This window comes from Fusarium pseudograminearum, chromosome 1 (genome assembly GCF_000303195.2).
Source record: "Fusarium pseudograminearum CS3096 chromosome 1, whole genome shotgun sequence".
Lineage (NCBI taxonomy): Eukaryota > Fungi > Ascomycota > Sordariomycetes > Hypocreales > Nectriaceae > Fusarium > Fusarium pseudograminearum.
This window is the reverse complement of record NC_031951.1, coordinates 10,779,071-10,803,539: the sequence shown is the minus strand read 5'-3', so window position 1 is coordinate 10,803,539 and position 24,469 is coordinate 10,779,071. Positions and strand designations below refer to the sequence as shown.

At 47.8% G+C, this 24,469-nt stretch overlaps 11 protein-coding genes across 11 annotated transcripts, besides 1 other annotated feature; 5 read left to right on the top strand and 6 right to left on the bottom strand.

The window, feature by feature from the left end:
• Nucleotides 1–309: 309 nt before the first annotated feature.
• On the bottom strand, nucleotides 310–1,513 carry FPSE_01196 (uncharacterized protein; the record flags this gene model as incomplete). The annotated part of the gene is made up of 7 exons (XM_009254316.1): nucleotides 310–738; nucleotides 791–916; nucleotides 976–1,091; nucleotides 1,143–1,201; nucleotides 1,261–1,283; nucleotides 1,338–1,408; nucleotides 1,474–1,513. 7 exons carry the CDS (start codon nucleotides 1,511–1,513, stop codon nucleotides 310–312), a joined length of 864 nt encoding a protein of 287 aa, XP_009252591.1.
• Nucleotides 1,514–3,553: 2,040 nt separating this feature from the next.
• On the top strand, nucleotides 3,554–4,300 carry FPSE_01197 (uncharacterized protein; the record flags this gene model as incomplete). The annotated part of the gene is made up of 1 exon (XM_009254317.1): nucleotides 3,554–4,300. The coding sequence occupies one exon, from the start codon at nucleotides 3,554–3,556 to the stop codon at nucleotides 4,298–4,300; it is 747 nt and encodes a 248-aa protein (XP_009252592.1).
• Nucleotides 4,301–5,645: 1,345 nt separating this feature from the next.
• Nucleotides 5,646–7,487, bottom strand: FPSE_01198 (uncharacterized protein; the record flags this gene model as incomplete). The annotated part of the gene is made up of 8 exons (XM_009254318.1): nucleotides 5,646–5,958; nucleotides 6,037–6,089; nucleotides 6,133–6,287; nucleotides 6,333–6,646; nucleotides 6,755–6,810; nucleotides 6,896–6,911; nucleotides 7,256–7,386; nucleotides 7,419–7,487. The coding sequence occupies 8 exons, from the start codon at nucleotides 7,485–7,487 to the stop codon at nucleotides 5,646–5,648; spliced, it is 1,107 nt and encodes a 368-aa protein (XP_009252593.1).
• A 4,182-nt stretch (nucleotides 7,488–11,669) lies between these two features.
• Nucleotides 11,670–12,772, top strand: FPSE_01199 (uncharacterized protein; the record flags this gene model as incomplete). Its single annotated transcript, XM_009254319.1, has 4 exons — nucleotides 11,670–11,751; nucleotides 11,799–12,012; nucleotides 12,064–12,214; nucleotides 12,266–12,772. The coding sequence occupies 4 exons, from the start codon at nucleotides 11,670–11,672 to the stop codon at nucleotides 12,770–12,772; spliced, it is 954 nt and encodes a 317-aa protein (XP_009252594.1).
• Nucleotides 12,773–13,202: 430 nt separating this feature from the next.
• On the bottom strand, nucleotides 13,203–13,781 carry FPSE_01200 (uncharacterized protein; the record flags this gene model as incomplete). The annotated part of the gene is made up of 4 exons (XM_009254320.1): nucleotides 13,203–13,249; nucleotides 13,306–13,438; nucleotides 13,522–13,599; nucleotides 13,713–13,781. 4 exons carry the CDS (start codon nucleotides 13,779–13,781, stop codon nucleotides 13,203–13,205), a joined length of 327 nt encoding a protein of 108 aa, XP_009252595.1.
• Nucleotides 13,324–13,382: a microsatellite.
• A 757-nt stretch (nucleotides 13,782–14,538) lies between the features above and the next one.
• FPSE_01201 (uncharacterized protein) lies at nucleotides 14,539–16,109 on the top strand (the record flags this gene model as incomplete). Its single annotated transcript, XM_009254321.1, has 5 exons — nucleotides 14,539–14,755; nucleotides 14,815–15,218; nucleotides 15,269–15,435; nucleotides 15,482–15,884; nucleotides 15,936–16,109. 5 exons carry the CDS (start codon nucleotides 14,539–14,541, stop codon nucleotides 16,107–16,109), a joined length of 1,365 nt encoding a protein of 454 aa, XP_009252596.1.
• A 352-nt stretch (nucleotides 16,110–16,461) lies between these two features.
• On the bottom strand, nucleotides 16,462–16,970 carry FPSE_01202 (uncharacterized protein; the record flags this gene model as incomplete). The annotated part of the gene is made up of 4 exons (XM_009254322.1): nucleotides 16,462–16,503; nucleotides 16,552–16,706; nucleotides 16,765–16,820; nucleotides 16,870–16,970. 4 exons carry the CDS (start codon nucleotides 16,968–16,970, stop codon nucleotides 16,462–16,464), a joined length of 354 nt encoding a protein of 117 aa, XP_009252597.1.
• Nucleotides 16,971–17,693: 723 nt separating this feature from the next.
• On the bottom strand, nucleotides 17,694–18,601 carry FPSE_01203 (uncharacterized protein; the record flags this gene model as incomplete). Its single annotated transcript, XM_009254323.1, has 3 exons — nucleotides 17,694–17,972; nucleotides 18,025–18,301; nucleotides 18,351–18,601. 3 exons carry the CDS (start codon nucleotides 18,599–18,601, stop codon nucleotides 17,694–17,696), a joined length of 807 nt encoding a protein of 268 aa, XP_009252598.1.
• An 844-nt stretch (nucleotides 18,602–19,445) lies between these two features.
• On the top strand, nucleotides 19,446–20,614 carry FPSE_01204 (uncharacterized protein; the record flags this gene model as incomplete). The annotated part of the gene is made up of 2 exons (XM_009254324.1): nucleotides 19,446–19,467; nucleotides 19,509–20,614. The coding sequence occupies 2 exons, from the start codon at nucleotides 19,446–19,448 to the stop codon at nucleotides 20,612–20,614; spliced, it is 1,128 nt and encodes a 375-aa protein (XP_009252599.1).
• A 1,194-nt stretch (nucleotides 20,615–21,808) lies between these two features.
• FPSE_01205 (uncharacterized protein) lies at nucleotides 21,809–22,192 on the top strand (the record flags this gene model as incomplete). Its single annotated transcript, XM_009254325.1, has 1 exon — nucleotides 21,809–22,192. One exon carries the CDS (start codon nucleotides 21,809–21,811, stop codon nucleotides 22,190–22,192), a length of 384 nt encoding a protein of 127 aa, XP_009252600.1.
• A 209-nt stretch (nucleotides 22,193–22,401) lies between these two features.
• On the bottom strand, nucleotides 22,402–24,160 carry FPSE_01206 (uncharacterized protein; the record flags this gene model as incomplete). Its single annotated transcript, XM_009254326.1, has 5 exons — nucleotides 22,402–22,500; nucleotides 22,569–23,437; nucleotides 23,488–23,524; nucleotides 23,573–23,597; nucleotides 23,646–24,160. The coding sequence occupies 5 exons, from the start codon at nucleotides 24,158–24,160 to the stop codon at nucleotides 22,402–22,404; spliced, it is 1,545 nt and encodes a 514-aa protein (XP_009252601.1).
• Between the last annotated feature and the right edge of the window lie 309 nt (nucleotides 24,161–24,469).

The window sequence follows — 24,469 nt, the reverse complement described above, 5'->3', positions numbered from 1 at the left end:
CATCACGTCACCCGTCTCCCATCTGCAGCTGCTCGGTCAAACTCATTACGAAATCGTCTTTCTCGCTGGTGTTTGTGGTGAAGGCTCCCAGTCGCTCCATGATCCAGTCGCTTCGGTGAGATATCGGCCTGCAAACGCTGCCACGCTCCGCCCACCATATGATATGCTTTCCAGGCTTTGCCTCTGTCGTACTTTGAAAAGATATATGCACCTGGGAATTCCATGCTTCCCAGTGGAGTTATCATAAGCGTCATCAGGCCTGTCTATTAGTTTCTTGATAAAAGATCCTGGGTTGCTTTCTTCCTATGTCTAGAAGAAGAAATAAGCGAGCAGGAAGCTGACCAAGCAGAGGATGGCAGCCATCTGCACTGGCACACCCTCGACAGTTTGCTGAATAGCTTGGGCAGCTTGGGCCACGGGCCGCTTCTCATCGTCGTTGGAATCGGACTTGACGTTGCGCTGGCGGAGACCGCTATCCTTAAGAGCTACGAGCTGCTGCTCAGCCTGGGCAAGCTTAGCCTTGAGCTCCTCGTAGGTCAGCTCGGCAGTCTCCTTGATAGATGTTGCGGCCTGGGACATAGCGCTCTTAACTTCGAAGTCGGACTGCATGGATTTAGGTCTGTGCTCCTCATACTGCTCTTGAGGAGAGTGGTAGGGAGGTGGTGCGGAGGAGGAAGGCGAGTCATCCCGGGCGCCAGGAGAAGAGTAAGTGCGAGAAACGTCGGGAGTATCGTTGGCCTAAAAGGTCTCGATTAGTCGCAAATTTTGTCTCAGCAATGGCAAGACTTACGCCATTAGCAATGCCTTGCTTGTTGGGAGTAGAAATTGGTCGGTGAGGAGCCTCGGCGGAGCCAGCCGGCAACCAGTTAACTCGAATCTTGCGCTCTACAAGCGAGGCCTTGTCCGTTGTCTCGAGCTAGTAAATTGCGTCAGTTTATGAACATTGGGTTTGGATAGCGATTGGATGGTGCATACCACAGAGGCGTGATTGGCGAACTCCTTATCGGCGGTAATGGCCGTAGACTGGACCAGGAACTTGTCACGGCATCGGGCGTCGGGAGCAGGGTCCGCCTTCATGGCCTGGAGCAAAACTGGGCGATTGTTAAAGACCGGCGGTATAAGCTATATAGAAACACACTCACCAGAGACATCGAAGCTCTGACCGGCCTCGATGCGGCCTGCATTCGGTCGGACACAGTATCTGTAGAGTGTCAGGTATGCGACTCGGGGGAACTCAGGGAGAGGGGCAGGTAGACATACTGTTTGGGGGCGGTAGTCTTGACCTGTAAAAGGTGATCAGCAAATGTTTATAATGTTTGAATTAGTGGCTGACCTACCTTGAAGGCAACGGGGGTGTGATTTGGGTTCTTGAGAGTCAAGATTTGGGAGACCTCAGTAGTGAAGGGGCCTAATAGACAGTCAATTCCAAGCTCTCGTGGCCCCTCTTGTGGCAGTCGCTCGCGGATGACGTACGCTTGAAGGAAAGCTCGAAGGGCTCAATATCGACCGACATGTTGGCTGTTTATCGTAATACAAGTTGAGGAGGTAGAGGTCGGATTGCGGTGTCGCGCGACGGGTAAGATGAGTATTTGCTGTTGTTGTTGGTGGTAAAGTGGAAACGTGGCAACGGCAGATATGGCTGTTGTAGATGAACAAGGGGGAAAGTTAGATTAGAGGTGGGAATAGTTTGAGTTGCGCAGAAGACGGAGACAAGAAGGTAATCGCGTATGGATAAGGTGGGAGAGAGATTTGGTGACGAAATGAAAAGATTAGAGTAGACGTAGTGGATGAGAAAGACAGAAGAAGGAGAGGGAGAAGGACAAAGCCAAGTCTGGTTTGGTTTGGTCAAGTTTGGCAGGTTAGAGGCCTACGACGTAATTGCTTCTTACTTGAGGACAGGACAGGTCTTGACTTGGCTCACACGCCCTATTCCCAGTTGAGCCGACGCAGCTTCAGGTGGTTGCTACAGTGCACGAGCCATCAGGGGACTGATTTTAAACTCGGCTATCAGGTATTACACGGGGTTAATTCATCTCGTCTCTGATAATTCAGGGTCCGTTAATATAAGAGATATTGGCAGTCAAAACACACCTTGGGAGTATGTAGCCATTCATACGTTTTAACATCATTCTTTCTACTGAGTAGATACCCTCTAGACCTACTTGCTGTCCTCTTTGTTTATAGCACAAGCCCATTACGACATACAAGATATCCACTCTGTTGCCAAGTGATGTTTGTTGTCCACAATAAAAAAAGGTTCCTGGGTTGCCTCGGAATCATCAGCCAACGATATGCAGAGACATCATTGGTAAGCAGTCAAACAGCAGTTTGACGACTGCAAACATGAATCAGGCAAGTGAGGGCATCGTGGTTTGGGAGAAAACAAAAAGGCGCAGTCCTAGCGACGTAGTATTCGGATCAGTATGGATTGTGTGTCTTTTTAGTGCAACCATGACAATCATTTAATTCTTTGTTTAAAAACGCCAACCACTTGAATAAAGTTGGGATGGCAAACAAAACAAGGGATCAAAGACTAGGTCATGTCCACACCAATTAAATTGACAGCAACTCTGTGAAGCAATACCCACAAGAGATAGTTAAATGGTTTGCAGAAAGACCCGAGACCCCTTCATATGACCCCGCGCCCCCACGAACGCTTCCAAAAAGGTGAATAGCATCTCTCGAGGTTTCTGGACTAGGATTATCACCCAAGTCTTCTCTCGTCTGCTACTACTACCTGCTATGTGTGTACTAGAGTGAGAGATGCCTCTACCGTGCCGTAGGACATGGATGGGACTCGGATCTGCAACTCATTTGTCGTATCACCTGAAAGTAAAAAAATCTTTCAAATTGTGAGACCTATGATGCAGTTTGATACGGGATCTAGGAATGCAGTAGTCATTCTTGAGATATGGCCGTGTGGATTTGATTTCGTCAGGACTCTCTTTGCCTTACATCTGTAGTATAGAACTGTTCAGGATTGACGTGATGAGATAAATGTCCTACATACTACGTACTCTAAGCGCTCAACAGGGCTCTTGGCGTAGGACTAATGCAATGAAATGTTCCTACCACCATCTAAAAATAATCGAATTCCCGACTCCCCACGCTACGGAACCAAGTGCAGTCACGCTCAGCCTACGAGCTGGTGAGAAAAGGTGGATTGCAAGGCTCAAAGGGACCGCCAGCTGCGGGTAATACATACTAAGGGCCCTCGTATTTGATCGACACGAGGGCGGTGCAACTTGGTTTTGCTCCATTTCTTCCTTCCTGTTCCTACGTTACAGTCCTGTTGTTCCCTTTCTCGAATAACCGCTTCGGGCGAAAGAACCTCACTTCTCTGGTGGTAGGGCTATCTGGAACACAGTCATGTATATATATGAACAAACATGCCCCCTTGGGTTGTGTTTGTGTGTTTTGTGAACAAGAACATCACACACTTGATACAATATCTACCTCACATTTGTATTGTATCTCATTGTCCCTGGTACCTATAAATACCTATTACCTTGTTCTCACATCACCCCTCAATAAACCTCTTGTCACATTCATCATGGGTTGTAACAATTCTCGCCACGTCCTCGAGATGGAATCTCGTCCCGTTCGTCCCGTCACCCTCTCGAGCCATTCAGCTGGTTCTGCAATGACTTCCTCCACCATGTTCCAGGATTACCCCGGACTGCGTCGACAACAAATCATCGACGCCTTTCAAAAGATCGCCGAGTACCTCAACGAGTACGGCGTAAGCATAGATTGTGTCGCAGTCGATGGTGCTGTCAACACCCTCTACCTTCGCTCAAGAGAGTCAACCCACGACGTCGAGCTTCTTCTCAACGATCCTTCTTCAAAGGAAAGCATTCTTCTCACCAACGCTGCTAGCTTCGCCAACAGTCAAGCCCAGGGCCGTCTTGGTGAGACATGGCTCAACAGCTCCATGCAGCTATTCTTGCCGCGAAATGTCCAGACGTCTCTTGTCCAGGAAGCAAAGACACAGAACGAGATTGTCTTTGAGCACCAGGGAACCAACGGTGGTTTGAGGGTGTACGCTGCGCCCTGGTCTTTTGCTCTCTGCAGCAAGCTCAACCATGCTTTCGATCACCACAACCGAACCGAAGATATGGAAGACGCAGTTGACTATCTCTACCGATATCTCAGCATCACAGGCCAAGACTACATCATGGCTCAGCAGATCAAGGATTGGTGCCAGACATATCACCAGGATGTGTCACGAGAGGTGCTCCGACGCTTGGAAGAGACCTATGCCCGAAAGCATGGCAACTGGCCTATTGTGTGGAATTAATCGGATGGCAAGGACAAAAAGAAGAGAGGCGCTGACTATTTGACATGTTAGATTTAGACAGCATGATTTCTATGATGATACCCGGGTTTGACTTTACACCCACTTATTTAATGATAATATTGGTTCGGATTTTTTATTTATGAGTAATACTATCTTGTTTATTTGAAACGTATCGTTGAGTTTCTTTATGATTGATCTTGTTAGGAATGTAGTAATCTGCATATCGCATGATATGAAGTTTAAGTTGTTTTATGGGGTCCAAGACACTGGTATTGGCACCCGCTAAAAGCAGTAATATATAGATTGCCCTGGCTTTGTGAATGTTGCGGCGGCTTTCTTAGCTATAGCGGTATGCATACGCTAAAGGCGAAGTCGTGATTTGTCGTGCTGCTTTATCCTCTGTCGTATTAGGATCTGCACCGTTGAGAAGCAAGAACTTCACTGCATTCACATGAAGTCGTTACATGGCCTCACGGAGAGGCCGCCATCCACCCACTACATGCTACTGCTACTGTCTTGCTCGCTTTGTGATCCCTGTGTTGTTATTACCACCCTGGGGTTTGCGCTTGATGATGTTTCGTCCCATCTACAGCCTTTCTTACAGCAATGAGCATGGCCAACCAAGTATGGACGTTGCAGTCTTGCGCTGTCGACAAAGGATTCAAGGGCCTTGGTGATAAGTTGGGTTGCCTTTGGTGCGGAAGAAACTGTGGGTTTCGTGTTATCACCACAGCCCAATATGGTCATCTTCCTCGTTGGTGTTTGACTGAGTCTTGGGCTCCTGATCATGGATATTGTTACCGTCTAGAGTATAATAATGTAACTATTCTGGTTGTTTTCGTTGAAGTGATGCAGCAGACGTTGGAAGAGGATGCGTCCTGTTCCTTCTATCGTCGATAGCCAAAACCATGAGGGTTACCACGGTTGATATCTTCCAATGAACCATTGGTCGACAGAATGGGTAAGGATATATACTCAATAGACGAAGCCTGTGGGGATAGGCACCAGGGCCAAGAGAGTATGAGATTTCATCCGGTGACCATAAGATAGGACAAAACATGGTACCGCTGCCGCCAGCAAGACCGTCGATTTCGTGTTGATTGACTCGCCCCTGGGTGTCCCGAACTGGGTGGTGTATGTGTTCTTTATCATATGTAGTGATGACTTTTTATATAAGGACCGTTGACAGCCTGGCGTGGTGAATGCGAATCTTCGTAGCCGTTACTGCAGAGGATGGCGACTGCTGATGGAGGCGATTCGGCCAACATCCAACAGTTATACTCATACGTCCTGACAGTAGTATATTGCGCCGAAACATGAAGTCCGAGTCCTTCTTGATGATAGATCACTCAAAGAATAAGTCCTGTACTAATAATGCTCGGGTATCTGAAGCACACAGCCCAGGACACGTCGGCGCCTGCAGCATTGGTACACCCCCAATTTCAGGGCTGAAACTGCGTTCATTGGCGATGATGTCTGGCATGTGAAGAAAGATGGCTTTGAGTTGTTGAACGTATATAAGACGGACCCAGAGCCAACCCAAGTTTTGGACGAGATGAGACGTTTCAAAGGTCTTCGAAATGGCCTTATCGTTGAAGTATCGTCGTCTCTGGGGAACAGGAAATTGTTGTAGCTGTTGCTGTAGCCCTGAAGTGACCCTGGGTACCATCGTGAGTTCCATAAATGGGTATATAGTTGTTCTGGACGATTTGTCTCAATTCCGTCTTCTAGGATACTGTTGGCTCTGTTTCGGCCCAGCATCGCCATGGTTTCGCCAGGCATGATGAATCTGGCGAAACAGTATTTGCAGCGCTATTATAAATGGCCCGTACTCTCTCTGTTGCTCGGCCGCTGAACCATAATTTCTGCCATCTGACCTTGGATGGCTTGTTGTCGGTAGCAGCGTAGACAGACACACAGCCGTGTTTCCAACCTCGAACCTGGATATACAGACCATTTAAGACTCCATTGAATTGGTGATCTGAGACTAGTTGTTGTATTGGCAGCAATATCACATTGTAGTTGAACGCACTGTCGAATGACACAGATGGAAGCAAATCTTCCACGTCGTGTGTTTGATCCTGTAGTTTATACCAAAGAAGATGACCTCTTTGCCATCGATATAGGCCAGGCAGAGTTGGACAGTAGGATAGCATCGTAGGGCCGATGGGTGGGTTGCCGTTGTTGGATGTATCCTCTGCTGATGAGTCCTCTACTGCTGCGTTCTCGTCCATTGTTGACTCCCGCTCCAGGTCTCCCATACCGTAGTCGTGGGTGGTGTAATCATCCCTTTCGCTTTCCAGGGGAACTTCCATGGCAGCCATAGAGGCGCGCGCTCGAAAATGGCTGTGAGACCACCACATTGTGTATGCTCATACTCTCTCCAGGCTGGCTTTCGTTCCATTCAGTCAGCTTGATATCTTTGGCAATCCGAATGTGACAGTCAAGACTTACTTTATATATGAGTGTGGTAAATGTCTGGGTACATTGTCTTTGGCCTCAAGGTTCGCCTGGGCTGGTCAAAACAGTTGTCTCTAGGATGCCTAGGACCTCGATGTAAGATACTTGTTCTTCTTTCTTATGGTCAAGACGTACCTTGTGTGTGTTACAACTGTGTCGTGTTGTAGGATCCTGTCTTGATACTGACCAAGTGCTCCCACTTCGTGCGTTACTCATCACTCAAAGCGGACCATTGCTGTGGGCTATGTAAGGGAAAAGGTGTGCAAAGGAAGATATAGAAGCGCCCCGTGCTGGTGATGTAGGGAAAGAGGGAAGGATATATACAAAAGATACAACATTGAAAACGTATACAAGTAAAGATCCGATCCAAGTCAAGCCTTGGATCGTAGGTGAGCGCATTGATATTGCTGTTGGCCTCAAGAACACTCTCAACGAGGGGGGTGGGAGAGCCATAAACACGAAACCGGGACATGATCGCGATATAAAAGCAAGTACTTTCGACATGGAAGAGTAGACTTGGAAGACAAAGTTGTTGGCTTCAGACGTTCCGGATGGCATGTTGAGCAACCTGTACGCTGCTTATGATTGTCTGATGCTAAGATGAGTGTCAGAAAACCGTTTAGATCCTGGATACTTAATGCAGAGTTGTTAAACTTACAACAATACTCTCTAGTTCGAGCTTAGAGCTCCGTATTGTCCCGCGTAAATTGTCCATGTACGCGTCCATGATTCTGAAACTACTATATCAGTAAACGATATTTTATCATGCAGAGGAGGAATCCTTCACACACAATCCCAGGCTAAAATGTGCGTCGGAAAAACGGTTGAAGCCATCCTTGCTGCTTTATATAGAGTTGTTTAAAAACTGAAAGTTGATCAATGTTGCAATGGACGGACAGTACCCAATCGCCATTTGATACTTCAAGGCAGTGGTCGTGATAGATTCGCCAGGTTGCTTGATCAGAACCCGATGAGAGATGTTGGCATCGTCAAGCTAGCTAGGGGAGCACGTAGTCCCGCCTTGATACCGCACTTAGATGTTTCCAATATTGTGCTGGGTGTGATCTCTCCTCCTCGAGGGTTCAAGATGTTGAATTCGACTGTTCTCTACAAACCGACGTGCCAGCAAATTGAGATAATGGCATTAGGATGAGAAATTCTTCGCGCACAATCTAAAGCCAAGATGTACACCAGGGAAACATTACCAGGCAGAGAGGCCTTGGAGTTTATCCATGCCCATCATCGGCCGTTGTTCTCTGTTGAAGATGTCGACTCTCTTCATTCGTGGGCCTTTGGCTGCGTGCTCATCGACTAATGAAAGAACTGCGACTGACACAATGTAGGGTCGGGTTCCTTGCCACGCGGCTAATTCCAAGCAGCTGGATACACTGCACGTTTGTTCCCAACTCGCAAATTGGCTGTCTAGTGACCAGCCCATTGACTTGTCGCGACTTCTGGGGTAGACAGTGTCTGTAGTTGCACCTGTGGACGATAGAAGGCTCCTGTGACGGCAGTTGGGAGGTTCGATTTATCTCATACCTCATCGCAAGAGCCGAGATCCTTGTGATTTGGTGATTGCTGGCTTGCTTCATCATGAAGACTTTGAGAAAATTGCTTTTTCTCGTGACTGCAAAGTTCATCGATCATGCGGATCCTGGGTGAGATCTTGATGACTATGTGTGAGAGCTTTCACAGCTCGGGATGTTGTTGGAAGTGTTCGTTTATCCCCCAGTTCCTCCATGCCTCTCGATCTCATGTGCTCTCTCATATCGACCAGTGTAGAGAAAGTTTCAGTGCAGTCGGGTATCCGGTATGGTAACCGCTTTCCTTGGTTGTCGTCTTCTATATATAATCGAGTTTCGTGACGATATCTGAACATCTCCGTGCACCCGTCTATTGGGCGCCAAATCTCGCTTCGGTGTTTCCTCTTTATATGTTTCAAAGCCTGGCCTGATCTTGGACCCGTTCGTGCCATCTGGGCCAGGGAGGTTGTGACGTAGTTGATTTGCTTTTCTTTGAGATTCGTATGTATGTAGCACGTCTCCATGTGCGGATGTGTTGGAGGAAAGCTTCGTAGTTGAGGGAGGTTGATGGACTTGGGAATGGCTTCCATTGGTCGAGTGCGAGATGTCGGTGGTTATAGCATCAGAACAGCTCCGCCCGCTTGGACAGTATCCTCGCTCCGTTGTGATGATGTCTGGGCCTTGGAGGACCATGAATGTCAACTCCATTCCGTCCTTTCGGACCGCGTTTGTAAGACGGGTTCGAAAGGCCCTCCAATCTTCGGAGGAGTCATACACTGGCATTCAGTTAGCATTCGTGTGTATTAGGAATGTGTTACTTACATAGACGCCGATAGAGCTAAGGTTCCATCGGTATTGACAGCACTGCGACTATAGTCATACCGGTGCTGGGAAGATAATCAACAAATTGCGACAGGGCAAGTATCGCTAACCAGTCTCCCCTGGTTGGTCGCAGTGGAAGTTGGTGTTGGCGTTGTCTCTATAGATATTTCCTGGTCGCCCTTTTGGCTCAGGCGTTTTTGTGCGCTTGCAAGTTCTGAAGTGTTGAGGCGATAAACTGGTCGCCCTTTGAACGATCGATGGTGATCCCTTGGTGCGAAGATGGCCCACCTTGGAAGCCTATTACTCAAACAGTATCTCCTTTAACCAACAGAAAGTCGATGGCCTGGATGTTCAGTCGATACGTAGCCTCGCGGAGAGGTCTCCAGCCGCCCACCGCATAATACGTCTCATCGTTCCAACGATGGGAACCGACATCCCTGGGGCGCCAGCCTCCAAGCACCGGGCGATGTTAAAATAGAGAGTAATGAACTAACAGAATTCTGATGGCTCTTTCAATGATGCTGTACCCAAAATGAATCAAAAGGTTCTCTCAGTAACGGTTTGTGCTGGCCGTGTAGAGGGTTGAAGCCATTTGGAACACCGTAACAAAAATGCTCAGGACACCGCAGTTCTGCTCTTGGCGGATGTTGCATGCGTAAGGTTACAAGACACTGTTCTTGCAGAGAGTATCTCTAACAGCGCAGTCCAAGGCTTGCAAGATGATGATGCTCAGTTGGAAGGGGGTTAGTGTCTTTGTGGTGCCGTAAGAGGGATGCAACTCTCAAGATGTTCGAATCCCAAAGCCACTACAGTTTGATGAAGGCCTGAAGCGCTGCGTCCTTCGTGCCGTCGTTGTCTCATCTCCATCTCATGGATCGCCAAAGAACCAGGGCTGAGCCGGTTGTGGTATCTTTGTTGGAAGGTTGGCACTACAGCCCCGAGTGATGACAAGTGCACGGGATGAAGCATCACACCCCGTCGGCAAGACTTCCTGTCGGGAGGGTTCTGATGTAGATTGAAGTTCTGCTTCTGTCCAATGAATAACGATGAACAAGATTCGGCGGTCTTGTTCGCAGTGATAAATACATGGGATTTTAGAGGTACAAGCCGGGGAAGGTTTGTATACCACAACGGGCTTTTGCAGTAACGGCTTGTCCCGGATTGAACGTGTGAAGACGAAGACGATAGAGCAAGAAGGAAATGATAGAGTAAGAGAGAAGACGAGAGAACAAGAAGAACACAAGAGAACAAGGGCCAATTTGACAATAAAAGCAAATTCTCTTTTGGTAGAAGAGAGTGCCTCTACGGGCAACCGTAAGAAAGCCTGGAACTTACAAAGACACTGCGACAGAGCGGACCAGAGTAACCCGTTGAGAGAGGGTGTTGAGTGCTAGTCTCATGTATAGTATAAAAGAAGCCAATAGAGGTATATATATAAATTGTAAAAGGACATCCAGATCTCACTCTGGGTGAACTGGTGCTTATAATATATAGAAGATGGATGATGAGAAAAGAAGGAAGTCAGTCTGGGGGAGAGCTGGGGATCTTATAGACGAGCCAGGCAGGATTTCGAAAAGCCCTTGATTCCATAACCACAGGTAACTGGAGCCAAATAGGTGTGTGAATGCAACAATGAGCTTCGCAAGCATAATGATTGTGGTGAAGGCACTTCGGGCATCCAAATGGAATCATGTTTGGTGGTCAGAAGGCCTTGATTGGAAAGCAAAGGTGAAGAAAGGACTTGCAGCTTTGTTAATTGCCCACAAATCATACAATAGATAACCTATGACAGCACTGACTCTATTGTGATGCTATCACATTGTATCCTCATCAATTGTCATAATTGGACCCTTCACGCTTCAATACGAAAGCAATGCAGCGTACGGAGCATGCAGGCAGCAGCCCGTGCTTCGCTCAGACATATCAATACCTTCGCCTACAGAAAACTGAATGACTACAGTGATAAGGTCTAATGAATCGTTATTGCATGGCAACGGAATAGTCAGTACTGGCGTTAAAATTGTATCGGTCACCAGAAACGTATGGGTGTTGGAAGTGTATTGTCAAGATGGAGTGTTCTAATGTAAAGCTTATGGCAATTGTCCGTTAGGGTGCATGTTTTCAGGCAAATCTTTAGCAATTACCCAAGATATCTTGATTCAAGGCTTGAAAATAATCACGAAAGTGCCATTGCCAAAACATGATACAAGCAATGCAACAAGAGGTGAGGATTGTAGACGTGGTTGGAAGTTGCTACCCGTAGTAAGCCCGGACCAAACAACTGTCACGTCACTGAGGCAGCGGCGAATGACGTCTCTTTAGGCTTTACCTAAGCTCAGGTCCCAACTTTATCATTCATCTTCAACTCGACTCTCACTGACAACGTTAAGTTGAGGACATATTCAATTCACTCCAGCACAGGATCTATAATCTCATTGCATTTCTTGCAGGTATTTCACTGATTGAGTTGCCTGTTCTCCTTCCCAATCCTCAATCACACCAGACACATCACTACTTGCCCCTCAACTCAACAAACCCCACTATTAACAAACATCACCACCAACATGGCTTCCGATCTGGAAACACTGATTGATATGGGCTTCGACAAGGAGCGCGCTGAGATTGCCGTCAAGAAATCAGGAGGCCGTACGTTTTACCTTTCAAACAATCGCTATTCAAGCTAACTCAAACAGTCCAGGGTGCTCTCCAGTGGCTTGAGGATAACCAGGACAAGCCTATTGATGAGATCAAGGCTGCTGCTGCCGCCCAAGAGGAAGATGACGATGATGAAGACACCGAGGCCAAGATCAAGGAGATCGAGACTGGCAAAGCTGCTTCCCTTGTCTGCAATGAGTGCGGCAAGAAATTCAGAAACCATGATCTTGCTACCTACCACGCGACCAAAACGTACGTTCAACTTACACATGTTCAAGATGCCTTGACTAACAGATCATACAGCGAGCACACAGACTTTTCCGAATCAACAGAGGAGATTGCTCCCCTGACCGAAGATGAGAAGAAGGCTAAACTCGAGGCGCTCCGCGAGCGCCTCCAAGCCAAGAGAGCCGTTCAATCCGTCAAGGACAAGGAGGACCAGAAGCGCAATGAGGTAAGCAAGCTCCCAGACTCACATCCAGGGCCCGAATCTAACGTGTCATAGCAAATCCGTCAAAAGTCCACCAAGGAGAGCCAGGAAGCCAAGGAAGAGTTGGCCAAAAAGCAGGCCGTCAAGGAAGCTGCAGCAAAGCGACAGGAGAAGCTGGAGGATCAAGAGGCCAAGCGACGCATCAAGGCCAAGATCGAGGCCGACAAAGCCGAACGACGCCGAAAGGCAGAGGAGGCCAAGGCCGCCAGAGAGGGCCGAGCTCCCCAGGCTGAGGCTGCTGCTCCTAGCAGCGCCGACACTATTGCCACTGCGGTTAAGCCCAAGAGCAACCACAGCGAGGCCCGACTTCGCCTGCAGACAGGCGGTGGAAACATCACCAAGACTCTGCCTGCCGAGACAACATTGTTCGAGTTGGCACAACAGGTTCAGAGCGAGACAGGAAACCCTGTCACCAGCTTTACCACTACCTTCCCACGAAAGACCTTTGAGGGCGATGTTGACTTCTCCAAGACTCTGAAGGAGGCAGGATTCGTTCCTTCATCTGTTCTGATTGTTAAATAGATTATGACGTAGATGCGAAAGTGTGCATGGCGTGGCGTTGATGGGAACAGCAGAGCATATGCTTGGTGCTACGAAAAACGAAAACATAGGCCCCTCCAAGTAGAGAGATAGAAGTTGGCACAGAGGTGCTTAAACCTCTGGTCACAATCACAGATCACTTTAGACGGTAGTCACAATTTGAAGAAACCCATATTGAACTCAAACCACCCATGGCGGGACTTTTTTTATCAGAGCCTTTGAATTGACCAATTCTCCCTCCGCGAAACTCCGTTGAGCGCATTCGTCATAGCGTCATATGAAAGAAGCAACTCTGTCCAGGGCGCAGGGTATAGTGCCCGCATTCCATCCTTTATGATCGATTGATTGGAAACCCCGAAGCCATGCAGTCGAAGTACAAAGAACAAGGAAACAGTCGTGACGGCGTAACCGCTTAGTCGAAGAGACCGAAGCCCATATCCTCGTCAGACTCCTCCTTCTCTGTAATAATTGTCAGCAATCCGTGGTTATCTGTCGTGTTTCGTGGATCAACGTACCCTCCTCCTTGGCCTCCTCAGGAGCAGCCTCCTCAGCACCACCAGCAGCGGCGGCACCACCGGCGGCAGGGGCAGCACCGCCACCAGAGCCGACGTTCACGAGAAGGTCCTTGACATCCTTGCCCTCGAGAGCCTATACAATAAATTCCGTCAGAAAATCGAAGTCCAGGGAGATAGAATTGTGCGCGCGAATCGCTGGGGTTGTCGGTTTCGTACCTTGGCGAAGATGGAGGTCCAGATGGGCTCAACCTCCTCGACGTTGGCGGCCTTGATGAGGGTCTGGAGCTTGTCGGCCTGTTGGTTGTCGCGATGACGAGGTTAGCGATCACGCACACACAAATACCAGAAAATTCGTGGAAATCGCGGGGCATCATATGACGCTGGCCGTAGGGATGGATTTAACGTACGGTGATCTCAATGCCGTCGTCGGCGAGGATCAGGGCCGCGTAGGACGAAGCGAGCTCGGCGTGAGACATTGTGAATGGATTTTGACGTGCGGGTGGGAGATTGTAAAGTCTGCACGAAGTCGAGTCGTTTGTGGTTTGAAGTCGGAATATCACCAAATGGAGCTTACCACAGAAATCCTGGTTCGAAATTCGGTTGGAGGGCTTTCAAGACCTAAAAGTGGGAAGGAGCAAAGGATTATCCGCTCCGGAGGTGAGTCACGCCTTGTTATTGGCTGAGAAGAAACGAACCAATGAGAGAGACTTTTGTTCCTGCCTTGTCTTCTACCCCACATTTAGCTGAGCCCCCCACTCGCCGTGTCGTCAGGCAGGCTCAAGCTTGATGCCGCGTGCAGCAGTTCATTGATCCTTGGCTTGGAGGGGGTCTAGGCTTTCCATCTCATGAGGTGACCGCATAAGTTGATCAATGCAAACACTTCAGCTGAATCGCTGTACAGTAATGATAGCACGTTTTTCATTATAGTCTATCAGTATCAATTCATATCATTTATCCACCTTCACCGTATCATTCATCCTCCTTCATTACTAGTGACATACCATACTTTGCTCCTAGTTCATCACCACCTCCCCACCAAGTCAACTCAACTTCCTTGAATCTCTAGCCCCGCCGCCACCTCATCGCATTTCATCACTCCACGGATCTTCGGTCAAGTTGTACAGAGCAGGGACAACAATCGACCTCGATTCCAATAACTACCGACTCTTTCTTCTCTTCTCATATAAACATACCATCATACGTCTGTAGCAAGGTCGAACCACAGCCGCCAACATGGACACTCCAGCAATCCCAATGCCGCGGGATCCTCGCGAACAAGACATCCTACAGAAGCTAACGATGATCCGAGATCGCCTACTGCTTCTTAAACAAGATCGCACAAACTACATTCGAACGCAGGATGTCATGCCCTTGTTTGACGAGACCATGGACCAAGTCAAGGATTTGACCGTTGTACGGGCGGAGACGGGCCTCAAAGAGGAGAACAGATGTATGTCATTGAATCTATCGCAAACACAATTACCGCGGTACTAAAAATTATTCCTTCAGTGGACAAGACTCTAGAGAGTTGTTTCCAACTACTTTCCCTATTCTACCTTACCATCGGACGAAACAACGAGGCGCCGGCGACCTATGCTATGACATCAACCGTTAAGCGACTCCTCGATCACCTCAATGAAGCCGAGCTCTACTCCGCCAAAGATCTTGGAAGCATTAAGACAACACTCGAGGATCTATCTAAGAACATTCGCGAAGCTGCTAGTGACCCGTCCCCCGATAAGCGACACCCTCCTTACATGCTCACCCTGCTTGAGAACCGTGTCGAACTATGTAACTCGACCCTATCAAGACTCCAAAAGCGATTAGATAAATTGCCGGACTATCTGCTGGAATCTCACGAGAAGCTCATTTCAATCTTGCGATCGATTTCGCTAGCCAACACCAAGTCCAAGGTAAGCAAGTTTAGTGGTGCTGCTGTAAGCTACAGACTAACGTGGAATAGTTCTCGACATCCGAGGTTAAGAAGCTACGAAACCAAATCTTGGAAATTGGTGAAAAGCACAACAATGGCACATTTACTGCAGAAGATGGCGCTGTGGAGGAGGGCGGAGAAGTAGTCCGGGACTTGTACAACCGCTGTGTCCGCTGGTCGGACCTGGTTCTCGAGAGGTGAGTTGCGCATTGCTTCAATAGAAGTCTTACTAACAATTACAAGGCAAGGGGAGGTGGCTGATCAATGGCGACCGATCTACGATACACTCATTCGCATTCGCAACGACCTCGAGAAGCTTTCCCTTACACAAGCTTGGTCACTCCGAGAAACCGACCTGTACGATTTCCAGCGACAGCTTGACCGAATTGACGAGAGCCGAGGAGATAATGGTAACTGGGTTGACGACCGGGGGCGATCGGCCGACCTTTGGACTCAGCGAACGTTCCTCTACCTCATCCGACGATCATACGCCTACATTTACTCATTCATGCTGGCATCTGAGCCAGTATCCGAAGCTCTGTTGCCTGTCTACAATCAATTGCAGACACTGAAGCGATGTTTGATCGAGGTCAAGAATAACGGAGGTGTATCCTCTGTGCGAGAGTTGTACCCTTACAGCATGAAGGTATGTCGATATACATTAAAATTATTTGGACCAATAACTAACCGATCACAGCTCAATTCTCTCGACAACATGAAAGTGGACGGCAAGTTTGTAGTGAACGGCGATATCCCCGAAGGACAAGGCAGTGTTACGGAGCTACTGCATGAGTGCTTTGATCTCAACTACGAACTGAGAGTTGCCGCTGAAGAGGTGATTGAGAACAATGCAAATAGCAACGAAGCTTAGACTTGAGGTGCAGTAGTGGCATATCACTCCATAAGTGACGGGGTGAGAGATTCCCTGGGGGAACTCTGGTGTACGATGGCGTTACTATTACTTGAATTGGAATTCCGTTGGTGGACAACTCTTGCTTGTGGTGTTTGGTATAATTGGGCTTGCGTCTGTGGAACTATTAATGAAATATATGTACAGGAATTCGTGGTTGAACTTTTTGAGCCAGCAGGTGATAGGAATGGGTACGAATCGGCAGAGACTGGGTGGTATGAGGACCTCATAAGTACTCGCCTGAGCGCTTTATTGTCACTTAATGGTTTCTTCGAACTTGGTTAATCGAGTATATGAGATTGGATTATTGATATTAGTTGAATCTGAATGCAGCCTTGAAAGGGTAGATTTGGACCTGCGTCGGATTAGCTTGTGACTTTGAGGATGCTTCGAGTGCTCTCACCTTGTCCATATCCCAAACACCAGAAGTGGCATAGATATCCTTGCTCAAGTTCTCTCGCACTTGTTCTACAGAATCGGCAATGCAGACGAGTGTGCTTCCGGCGAAATCCAGACTACTGGGACTATCGTCTTTAGGGACAGAGTTGAGGATGGCACCTGTTGTATATCAGTATTAGTATCTGTTGAGACGTAGAAACAAGTAGCATAAGCATACCTCCCATCTTCCAGTTTCCACTCTCGACATTAGGCTTCATGTTATCGAAATGCTGTCTATATATAATCAGCATCTTTCCAACCACCCTATCTGATAATATCTTACCCTCGAACTTCAAGTCGCTTCTCAAGCATGCCAGGCTTGTCATGAACAACGACGAGAAACTCGTACTTTCCGGGAGGAACGGTAACTGCGCCTGAAGCCATTGTTCGAAGTGTTCTGACAGTAGTGAAATAGGATACGGGTTTTGTTCTGATGATTGAAGAAAAGAGTCCAGAGGATGACATTGCGTGTATGCTTGTTTATGTAGTCTTTGGTAATATGAGGTGGTGGATTGCGGGGTGGGAGTGTGAATGTGGGGTAGCGGAGGGTGAAGGGCGTGGTGGTTCCATCGTGGGTACGCCCTTTGATGCATGGGACTGGGGAAAGAGGAGTATTCACGGTTGGTATTGGGTTTTGAATATTTTGGGTAATTTTAGAGTAATCATGAGATCTCCTTACCTAAGTCTGGAAAATCTAGAACTGATTTGCGATTTCATAGTATTAAGTACATGTTGGTGCTTCAGGGTAGGACCACTAGAAATTACCTCTGTGGGACATGAGCACCCGGACAGATAAAGGCTAGTATTTTGGCAAGTATGATACCTAAAATACATGAGAATGTATCTTTATGGAAGAGTAACGAGTGGATATTCAGTAGTTTATTCGGAGACACTGCAATCATGTAACTGAGTTAAGCTGAGGTATACCTAACACCAAATACATGTAACAGATTGGTTTCCTCTCTGATCTATCTTGCTCGTCTATATTACTAAAACAGTCTTTCCCACAAACATATGAAATCCTCAAGTAGGTATCTCTGGCAACTCGCATCTCAACACCCGTGCATAACTCTAGCAAACACACAACAACCCCAGTCTCATCACCTTCTAAGCATGTGCAGTCTGACCTCGAAATTCGTGGTTTTCTCCAATGGGCTTCGAAAAGTCCAGCTTCTTGATATCATGTTTAATATTCCGAGTCTTGACACCAACAGCAACAAAGATAACTGTGACTAGTAGCTCAGGTACCAGGCCAAGACACACTTCGACTGCTTTTGAAGACAGGAAACCTGAGCTTGGGTTTGAGATCTGGAGTTGGAGAAAGGCAATCGCGTAGCTGAGGCGGAGACCAAGAAGGGGAAGAGCGATGAAGACTGCATACAAGAGCTTACAAAGTCAGTATCATTAACATGGTGAGATGAGTTTGGACTGAACTTACCAGCATACCATCACGGAGAGAAGGTACGGCGCCGTTTCTAGATGATCTAGTTTTGCCAAGGGACCACAAGGACCAGACAGCAAGCAAAACCCATGCTAGTGCGATAATTGCAGATGCAACATGGAGAAGAGTCTCGTTCTTTGAAACATCTTTGCCTTTTTGGAGATTGATCACCGACACGATGATGAGTGCCATAGCGGCACCAACCAAAGCATGATACTGAACTTCAAGGACAATATCGAACCGTCGATTAAGTCGAGGATTTGTGGCTCGTCGACTAACAAATTGTCAGTATGCTGTAAGCGACCAGTGAGAATAGTACCTACGCTTCGTGCAAGATACCAGAAGCTGCGAGCAGTAAAGGTGAAAGACCAATACTGTTGAGAATAACTGTTCCGGTAGAGCTACTGGCGCCGTGAAGACCAATACCGCCTGTGGTGATTCGGAGGACGCAAAAGATTTGCACGTATAACCAGCCAATAAAACCAGTTTTTCCATGTTTGAAGAGGCAGTATATGGCAGGTTGAGCCAATATGATATAAAGGGCTAGTTTGGCCGCGGCGATTGAGTCTGTCATTTTGACAAGAGGATGTAAGTGTAATTAAGGTAAGGATGCAATGGCTGGCGTAGTTTGACTAGGAATATGAATGCGAAAACCATAATGAGTTCGGTCTTTATTATACTTGAAGAATAAAATATTGGCTGCCTCTTTCATATCGAATCCTATTCTCTTGCGGCAATCCTTTGATGGTTGTCGTTTAGAAAATGTCTTGCGGCATGATTACTGGTCCAAGAGGTTAAACGAGAACGATGACGATGGAGGATCGGACCTTGTCTAGTGTTAGGATCTGCATCTGCAGTCAGATATAAGTGCCATAGGGCTAAAGACTGTCCGAAATTACCTTGACACAGATCGATCTAATGAGGAAAGAAGGCTGTGCTTTAGGATTATTGTTTTAATATACCATGGCATTTGTGTAGAGATTTTCATACTGTAGTCTTGGGAGCTGTAAATATTGTATGTCCTCTAGACTCGGGTTCTTTCTCACAGCCAATATCTAATCAACATTACAAAAGATACTCTGTTATTATACCTACACACTGAGATAAATATCTTTAAATATTCCCTTTAATTCAACTGTAGAAATGTTTATTAAATTGCAGAAATGCATTTCGTAGCTCCTGCAGCCTGTAGAGATTATCGGATAACGGCACACGCTGACGAATCGTTAGCGCTTGCCCACGTCGTTCACAGCCACGATCGACGCTCGTCGTTCTCGTTCCCGTTGAACCTCACATCTCAAACAACAATTACAAAAAATAAAATTCATTTGATCGTTGGCTATGAATGGATCTCAGCAGCCGCCTCGTAAGCGTGCACCCAAGCTGTTCCACAAAAAGTCTCGTACTGGCTGCCAGTCATGTCGGAGTCGCCGTGTAAAGGTACAGTCACTCCTTCATTCGATAGTGAACTTGACTTACAGTATCCAAGTGTGACGAAACAAAGCCTGTTTGCTCGCATTGTAGCCGTCTTCAACTCCCCTGCATCTATGATCGCGCAGTATCCGATAGCAACTCTTCTTCACCAACTGAAAATGGAGGACAACAACAGAATAAAAGCACGGTAGAAACTATCGTTGACCCTCCCGAATCAGAATCTCGAAGGAAGCTGGAACTCAACCTGTTTCATCAGTACATGACTGACACCGGCCCATCTATTATCATGGATTCTATCACATCCAATTTCTGGATATCGACCATCTGTCGCTTGGCGCTCAAATCAGATGCCACGCTCTACGCTATATACATGGTCGCTGCGCTGCACGCCCACCAGCGCAGCAACTATACCGACAACAAAGCCCTCGACGCATGCCAAACCTACCTCAACATGGCTATCCGGGAGCACCACAAGGATGTCGCCGACATCAATTCGGATAACATAGAGTATATATGCTTGACCTCGAGTATGCTACGTCTCTACGGCTTTGCTCAACTACAGCGCCGCTCATTGGAGCCGTATACGCCTCCTGTGGGCCTCTTGCGCATTACAGGTGCCAGCACCGCGCTCTTCCGCAAAGCGTGGGATCTCATACAGGATAATACCGAGTCGGTAGCGTACAAGATGATCGAAAGTGCCGCGGATCTTCTCGAGGACAACTACAGCAAAGAACTACCCGACGATTTAAAACCCTTAATGAACCGCGAGAAACCACACGAGCTTGAAGAGTCATGGGACGCAGATACAGAAGACGCCTACGCAAGATCGCTGAGTCTCATAGGACGCATACGGAGCTTTATCGATAGGGAAAACATCGCCAAGAGCATCGGACGAAGAACCATTGTCTTTCCCATGATGATGCGCATGAAGTTCTCTGATTTGGTGGATGAGCTTCGGCCAAGGGCGCTTGTTATTCTGGCATATTACTTTGGACTCTTGTCTATGTTGAGTGAGTTTTGGTGGATTGGAGATTCGGGGGCTAGAGAGATTAGAGCGATTGAGAAGATCTTGCCGGATGAGTGGCAGGGTTGGCTTGAGTGGCCGAGGAGTATATTGCAGGAGCAAGATGTTGTGATGGATGGTGGTGAATAGACGGCACAGGACTGTGGTAGAAGTTCTCAATTCTTCCTCCAAGATCTGCCATTTTGGGTGTATTATTCAATTCATGGTACATTATTCATAATGATTACGAGATACATACATTATGAACTGATGCATTATGATCTATCTCCGCCAAGATTTGTATCGTGTCAGTTGCAGGTCTCATGCCTTTGTTCTCGTGAGCAGAATTTAGTCCATGTCCGATATACGGCGAAAAAGTCACAGAATAAAACAATGAGGTCAGATGATGAAATATCTGGCAGGGGTAGCTCTGCTAAGCGAGTGATGGGCCCTGACTAAACCCGACTAACAAGACCCTGTTTTGAGCATCATCGTCATCGGAAAAGTTGACAACCGTAGGCTAAGGATAGCTCTTAGTTGATGAAGCAAGCCATTGTTATGTAGCTTAGATACTATCGTGCAGTCTGTGTAAACCTCTCCTTATGTTAGGTTATAGAGTATTTGGCACAATATGTGCCATCGTGCATATGACATGACACCCATGCTCATATGGGGCATGGTGCCATGATGAATGTCTGGGGTACAGTATTTTATCTGGAGAGCATCATCACAGACAACGATACTCTTCTATCTCATTCCTTGATGCTTTCATATAAAAATTCTCTAATCATGAGTCCATCATAAATTGATTACATAAAATAGGCGGCTCCCGGACATCGCGGAGACTTGAAAGCCGGATATGCTCCGCTTCAGCTCCGAAATGATGAAGCATCGGCCTTTGATCTCCGTATTTGCCTCCCAATTGATCTCAGAAAATGGCAAAAAAGATAGGGAATATTGAAGTATCGAGAGTAATTTCGGATTACAGACTGTGTATTTCTAGTGCCTCTTGCTAATTAATCGTCTCATGGGTTGTCAGGCCATTTATAAGTCGCGCAATCGTTGGCGGGGAAAAGATGTAGGAGGTAAGTAAGATAGATGCGGGATGGACGGAATGGGTCAGTCACTGGAGGGTCCGTCCTTCCTATATCCGTATTAATGATATAATGTCTTTGACCCTCTCACATTTCCCAACTCACTCTCACTCTCACTCTCACTCACTCACCAACAGAACAAAGAATCACAATACAAGTAATCACCTCACCAAACATCCAATCTATGCCCTACCTCTCATCTGGAAACAACTACCTCTTTTCCCCATACACCACACAAAACCACGCCACAATGGCACCCTCAGTATACATCCTCCTCCAGCGCGACACAGAGGCCACAGTCGTAATCTCCTCAGTCTATCTCGATCTTCAAGACGCCAACGCCGCGCTTCTTCACCTCGCACAAGAAGCAGGTGTCGACCCTGCAACTGCTAAGCCTACTGCCGATGCCGGTTCCGAGCAGCCCTCGCTTGTCAAGAAGCCTCTGCGATGGGAGGCCGCCGATGGGACCGCCGCTTGGGTTGAGCGCCATACTGTGACAAATCGCAAGACGCACGCTTCTGGCGCTGCTGGCGCTGCTGATAAGCCTGGGTTGAAAAGGAATGATAGTCGGTTGTATGTCAACGATGACGATGATGTTATCGAGGTTACCGACCATGATGGGCACTACGATTAAAGATGGAATCAACGACGTGGGATTAATGCGGAGGATATTGTACGATGGAAATACATGCTAAACAGCGTGAGAATAATTCAATTATATAGCAATTCAAAGCAATGTTTATCAACCTTTTCCACAACTTCTATCCGGGTTCTAATACATTTCTACCCATATATCCTGTAATCTACGCAATTATAAATTTTATGCGACGCAAACCATCACGTTTACAGCTTGGCCTTAGGGGCAGTCATCATAGTCTCGGCCACGATTCTTCTCTGAATCTTACCAGTCGCCGTCTTGGGCATCACCTCGGTAAAGTAGACCTACACGCCATTAGCATCCGCGTTCACATCCGAAATCTCTTTCGTATTTTAAATTGCAGCAAACTTACCTTCTTGGGCACCTTAAACTTGGCAGAGCGCTCTTCGACCCAAGCCTTGAGCTCCTGTGCAGTCAACTTCTCGCCGTTCTTGAGAACGACTGCAACACCGATATCCTGACCGTAAACCTCGTCGGGGATCGCAAAGCTGACAGCCTCGCTGATCTGGGGGTGGCGGGTGAGGACGTTGTCGAGTTCGATGGGGCTGATCTTCTCGCCGCCCTTGTTGATGAGCTCCTTGATACGGCCAGTGATGATAATGTAGCCATCCTCGTCCTTCTTGCCCTGGTCACCCGTTCGGAAGAAGCCGTTCTTGTGGTAGGATTCGGCGTTGGCCTTGTCGTTGTTGAGGTATCCCTTGGTGACGTTTTCGCCAATGATGCAGATCTCGCCCTCGGCACCCTGAGGAACCTCCTCACCCTGGTCGGTAAGAATCTTGACCTCGACACCTTGACCGATACCGACGGTGCCGGCCTTTCTCTTGGCGGGAGGGAGAGGGTTGGATGTCATCTGGTGAGCTGCCTCGGTCATGGCATAAGCCTCGAGAACGGGAGCGTTATATGTCTCCTCGAGTTGCTGGAAGACAGTAGGCGACAGAGGGCTGGAGCATGATCGGATGAAGCGAATGTTGGGCTTCGGGCTAGGGGGAGGGTTCTTGAGCAGGATTTGGTGGATCGTGGGAACAGCTGTGTACCAATTGGCCTTGTGGGTGTTGAAGTCGGTCCAGAATTCCGAAGCAGAGAACTTGGTGGGAACGACCATGGAACCACCGGTGAAGAGAGGAGCCAGGAGGCCACAGAGAAGGCCGTGAACGTGGAACAGAGGCATGACCAGCATGGTTCTGTCCTTGGGGGTGAGTTCGTATGTGTTCTTGATGTTGTCTGCGATAGGGTCAGTCATGATAAGTGAGGTGGTTTTTGATACGACGTACTCATGGTTCGGGTCAAGTTGCGATGAGTGAGAGGGACCTATGGTTGTGAGTATGAGATATCGCAATGCCATTTCGATTTACTTACCACCTTGGGGCGAGAAGTGGTGCCACTATCAACTTATTAGTTAAGTATTCATCGCGAATCTCATGAGACCAACCTAGTGTGCAGAATAAGAGCGACATCATCAGGCTCAGCAGTGAGGACCTTTTCCTTCTTACCCTTCAAGAGGCCATAGTCCTTGACATCGAGAGCAACCTCGCCCTTGGCCTCGTCCCAGTAGCACTCAGCAACGGCAGCATTGAACTTCTTGGCCGCTTTTACACTAGGCGCACCAGCCGCATACGCACCTCTGGGAACGAGGACAATGGCGCTCTTGACGTCGTCGATATAGAACTCAAACTCATCCTGCTTGTAAGCCGGGTTGAGAGGCGCGGCGATTCCACGTTGCCAGGAAGCAGCCAGGAATGAGACGATGAATTCGTAGGAGTTGATAAGGGCGATGGAGACGGGAGCGGCCTTTGTGATGCCCAGATCAGCGAGCTTGCGCTGGAAAGCTGAGACGTCGGATTCGAGGTTGGCGTAGCTCACGGTGAGAGCTTTGGGCTTGGAAGGGATGATGATGGCTTCGGCGAGCGGATTGCTCTTGTTGATTGCGGATTGAAGGGTAGACATTTTGCGATTATGATTATCGGTTATGGGAAAGGACGAAGAAGATGGTGATGGAGAAGATAAAGTAGAGTTGAGCTAGTGGAACGAGATGTGAGTCCGATACATCGGTTATAAACGTAATCGACAACGGTTTACAACAAACTAGCGACACTGTTACTATTAGTAGCACCTAAACTACGCGATAAACAAGGGGAAGGCCTCACTTAAATCTCCCTAAACTACCATGACGTGCTTGGCCCTGGATCCGTTTTGTCGCGGCCAAGGGTCCGGGGTGTTTCGGCTTCCATCCGAGCCGACCGTTGACCGAACTAT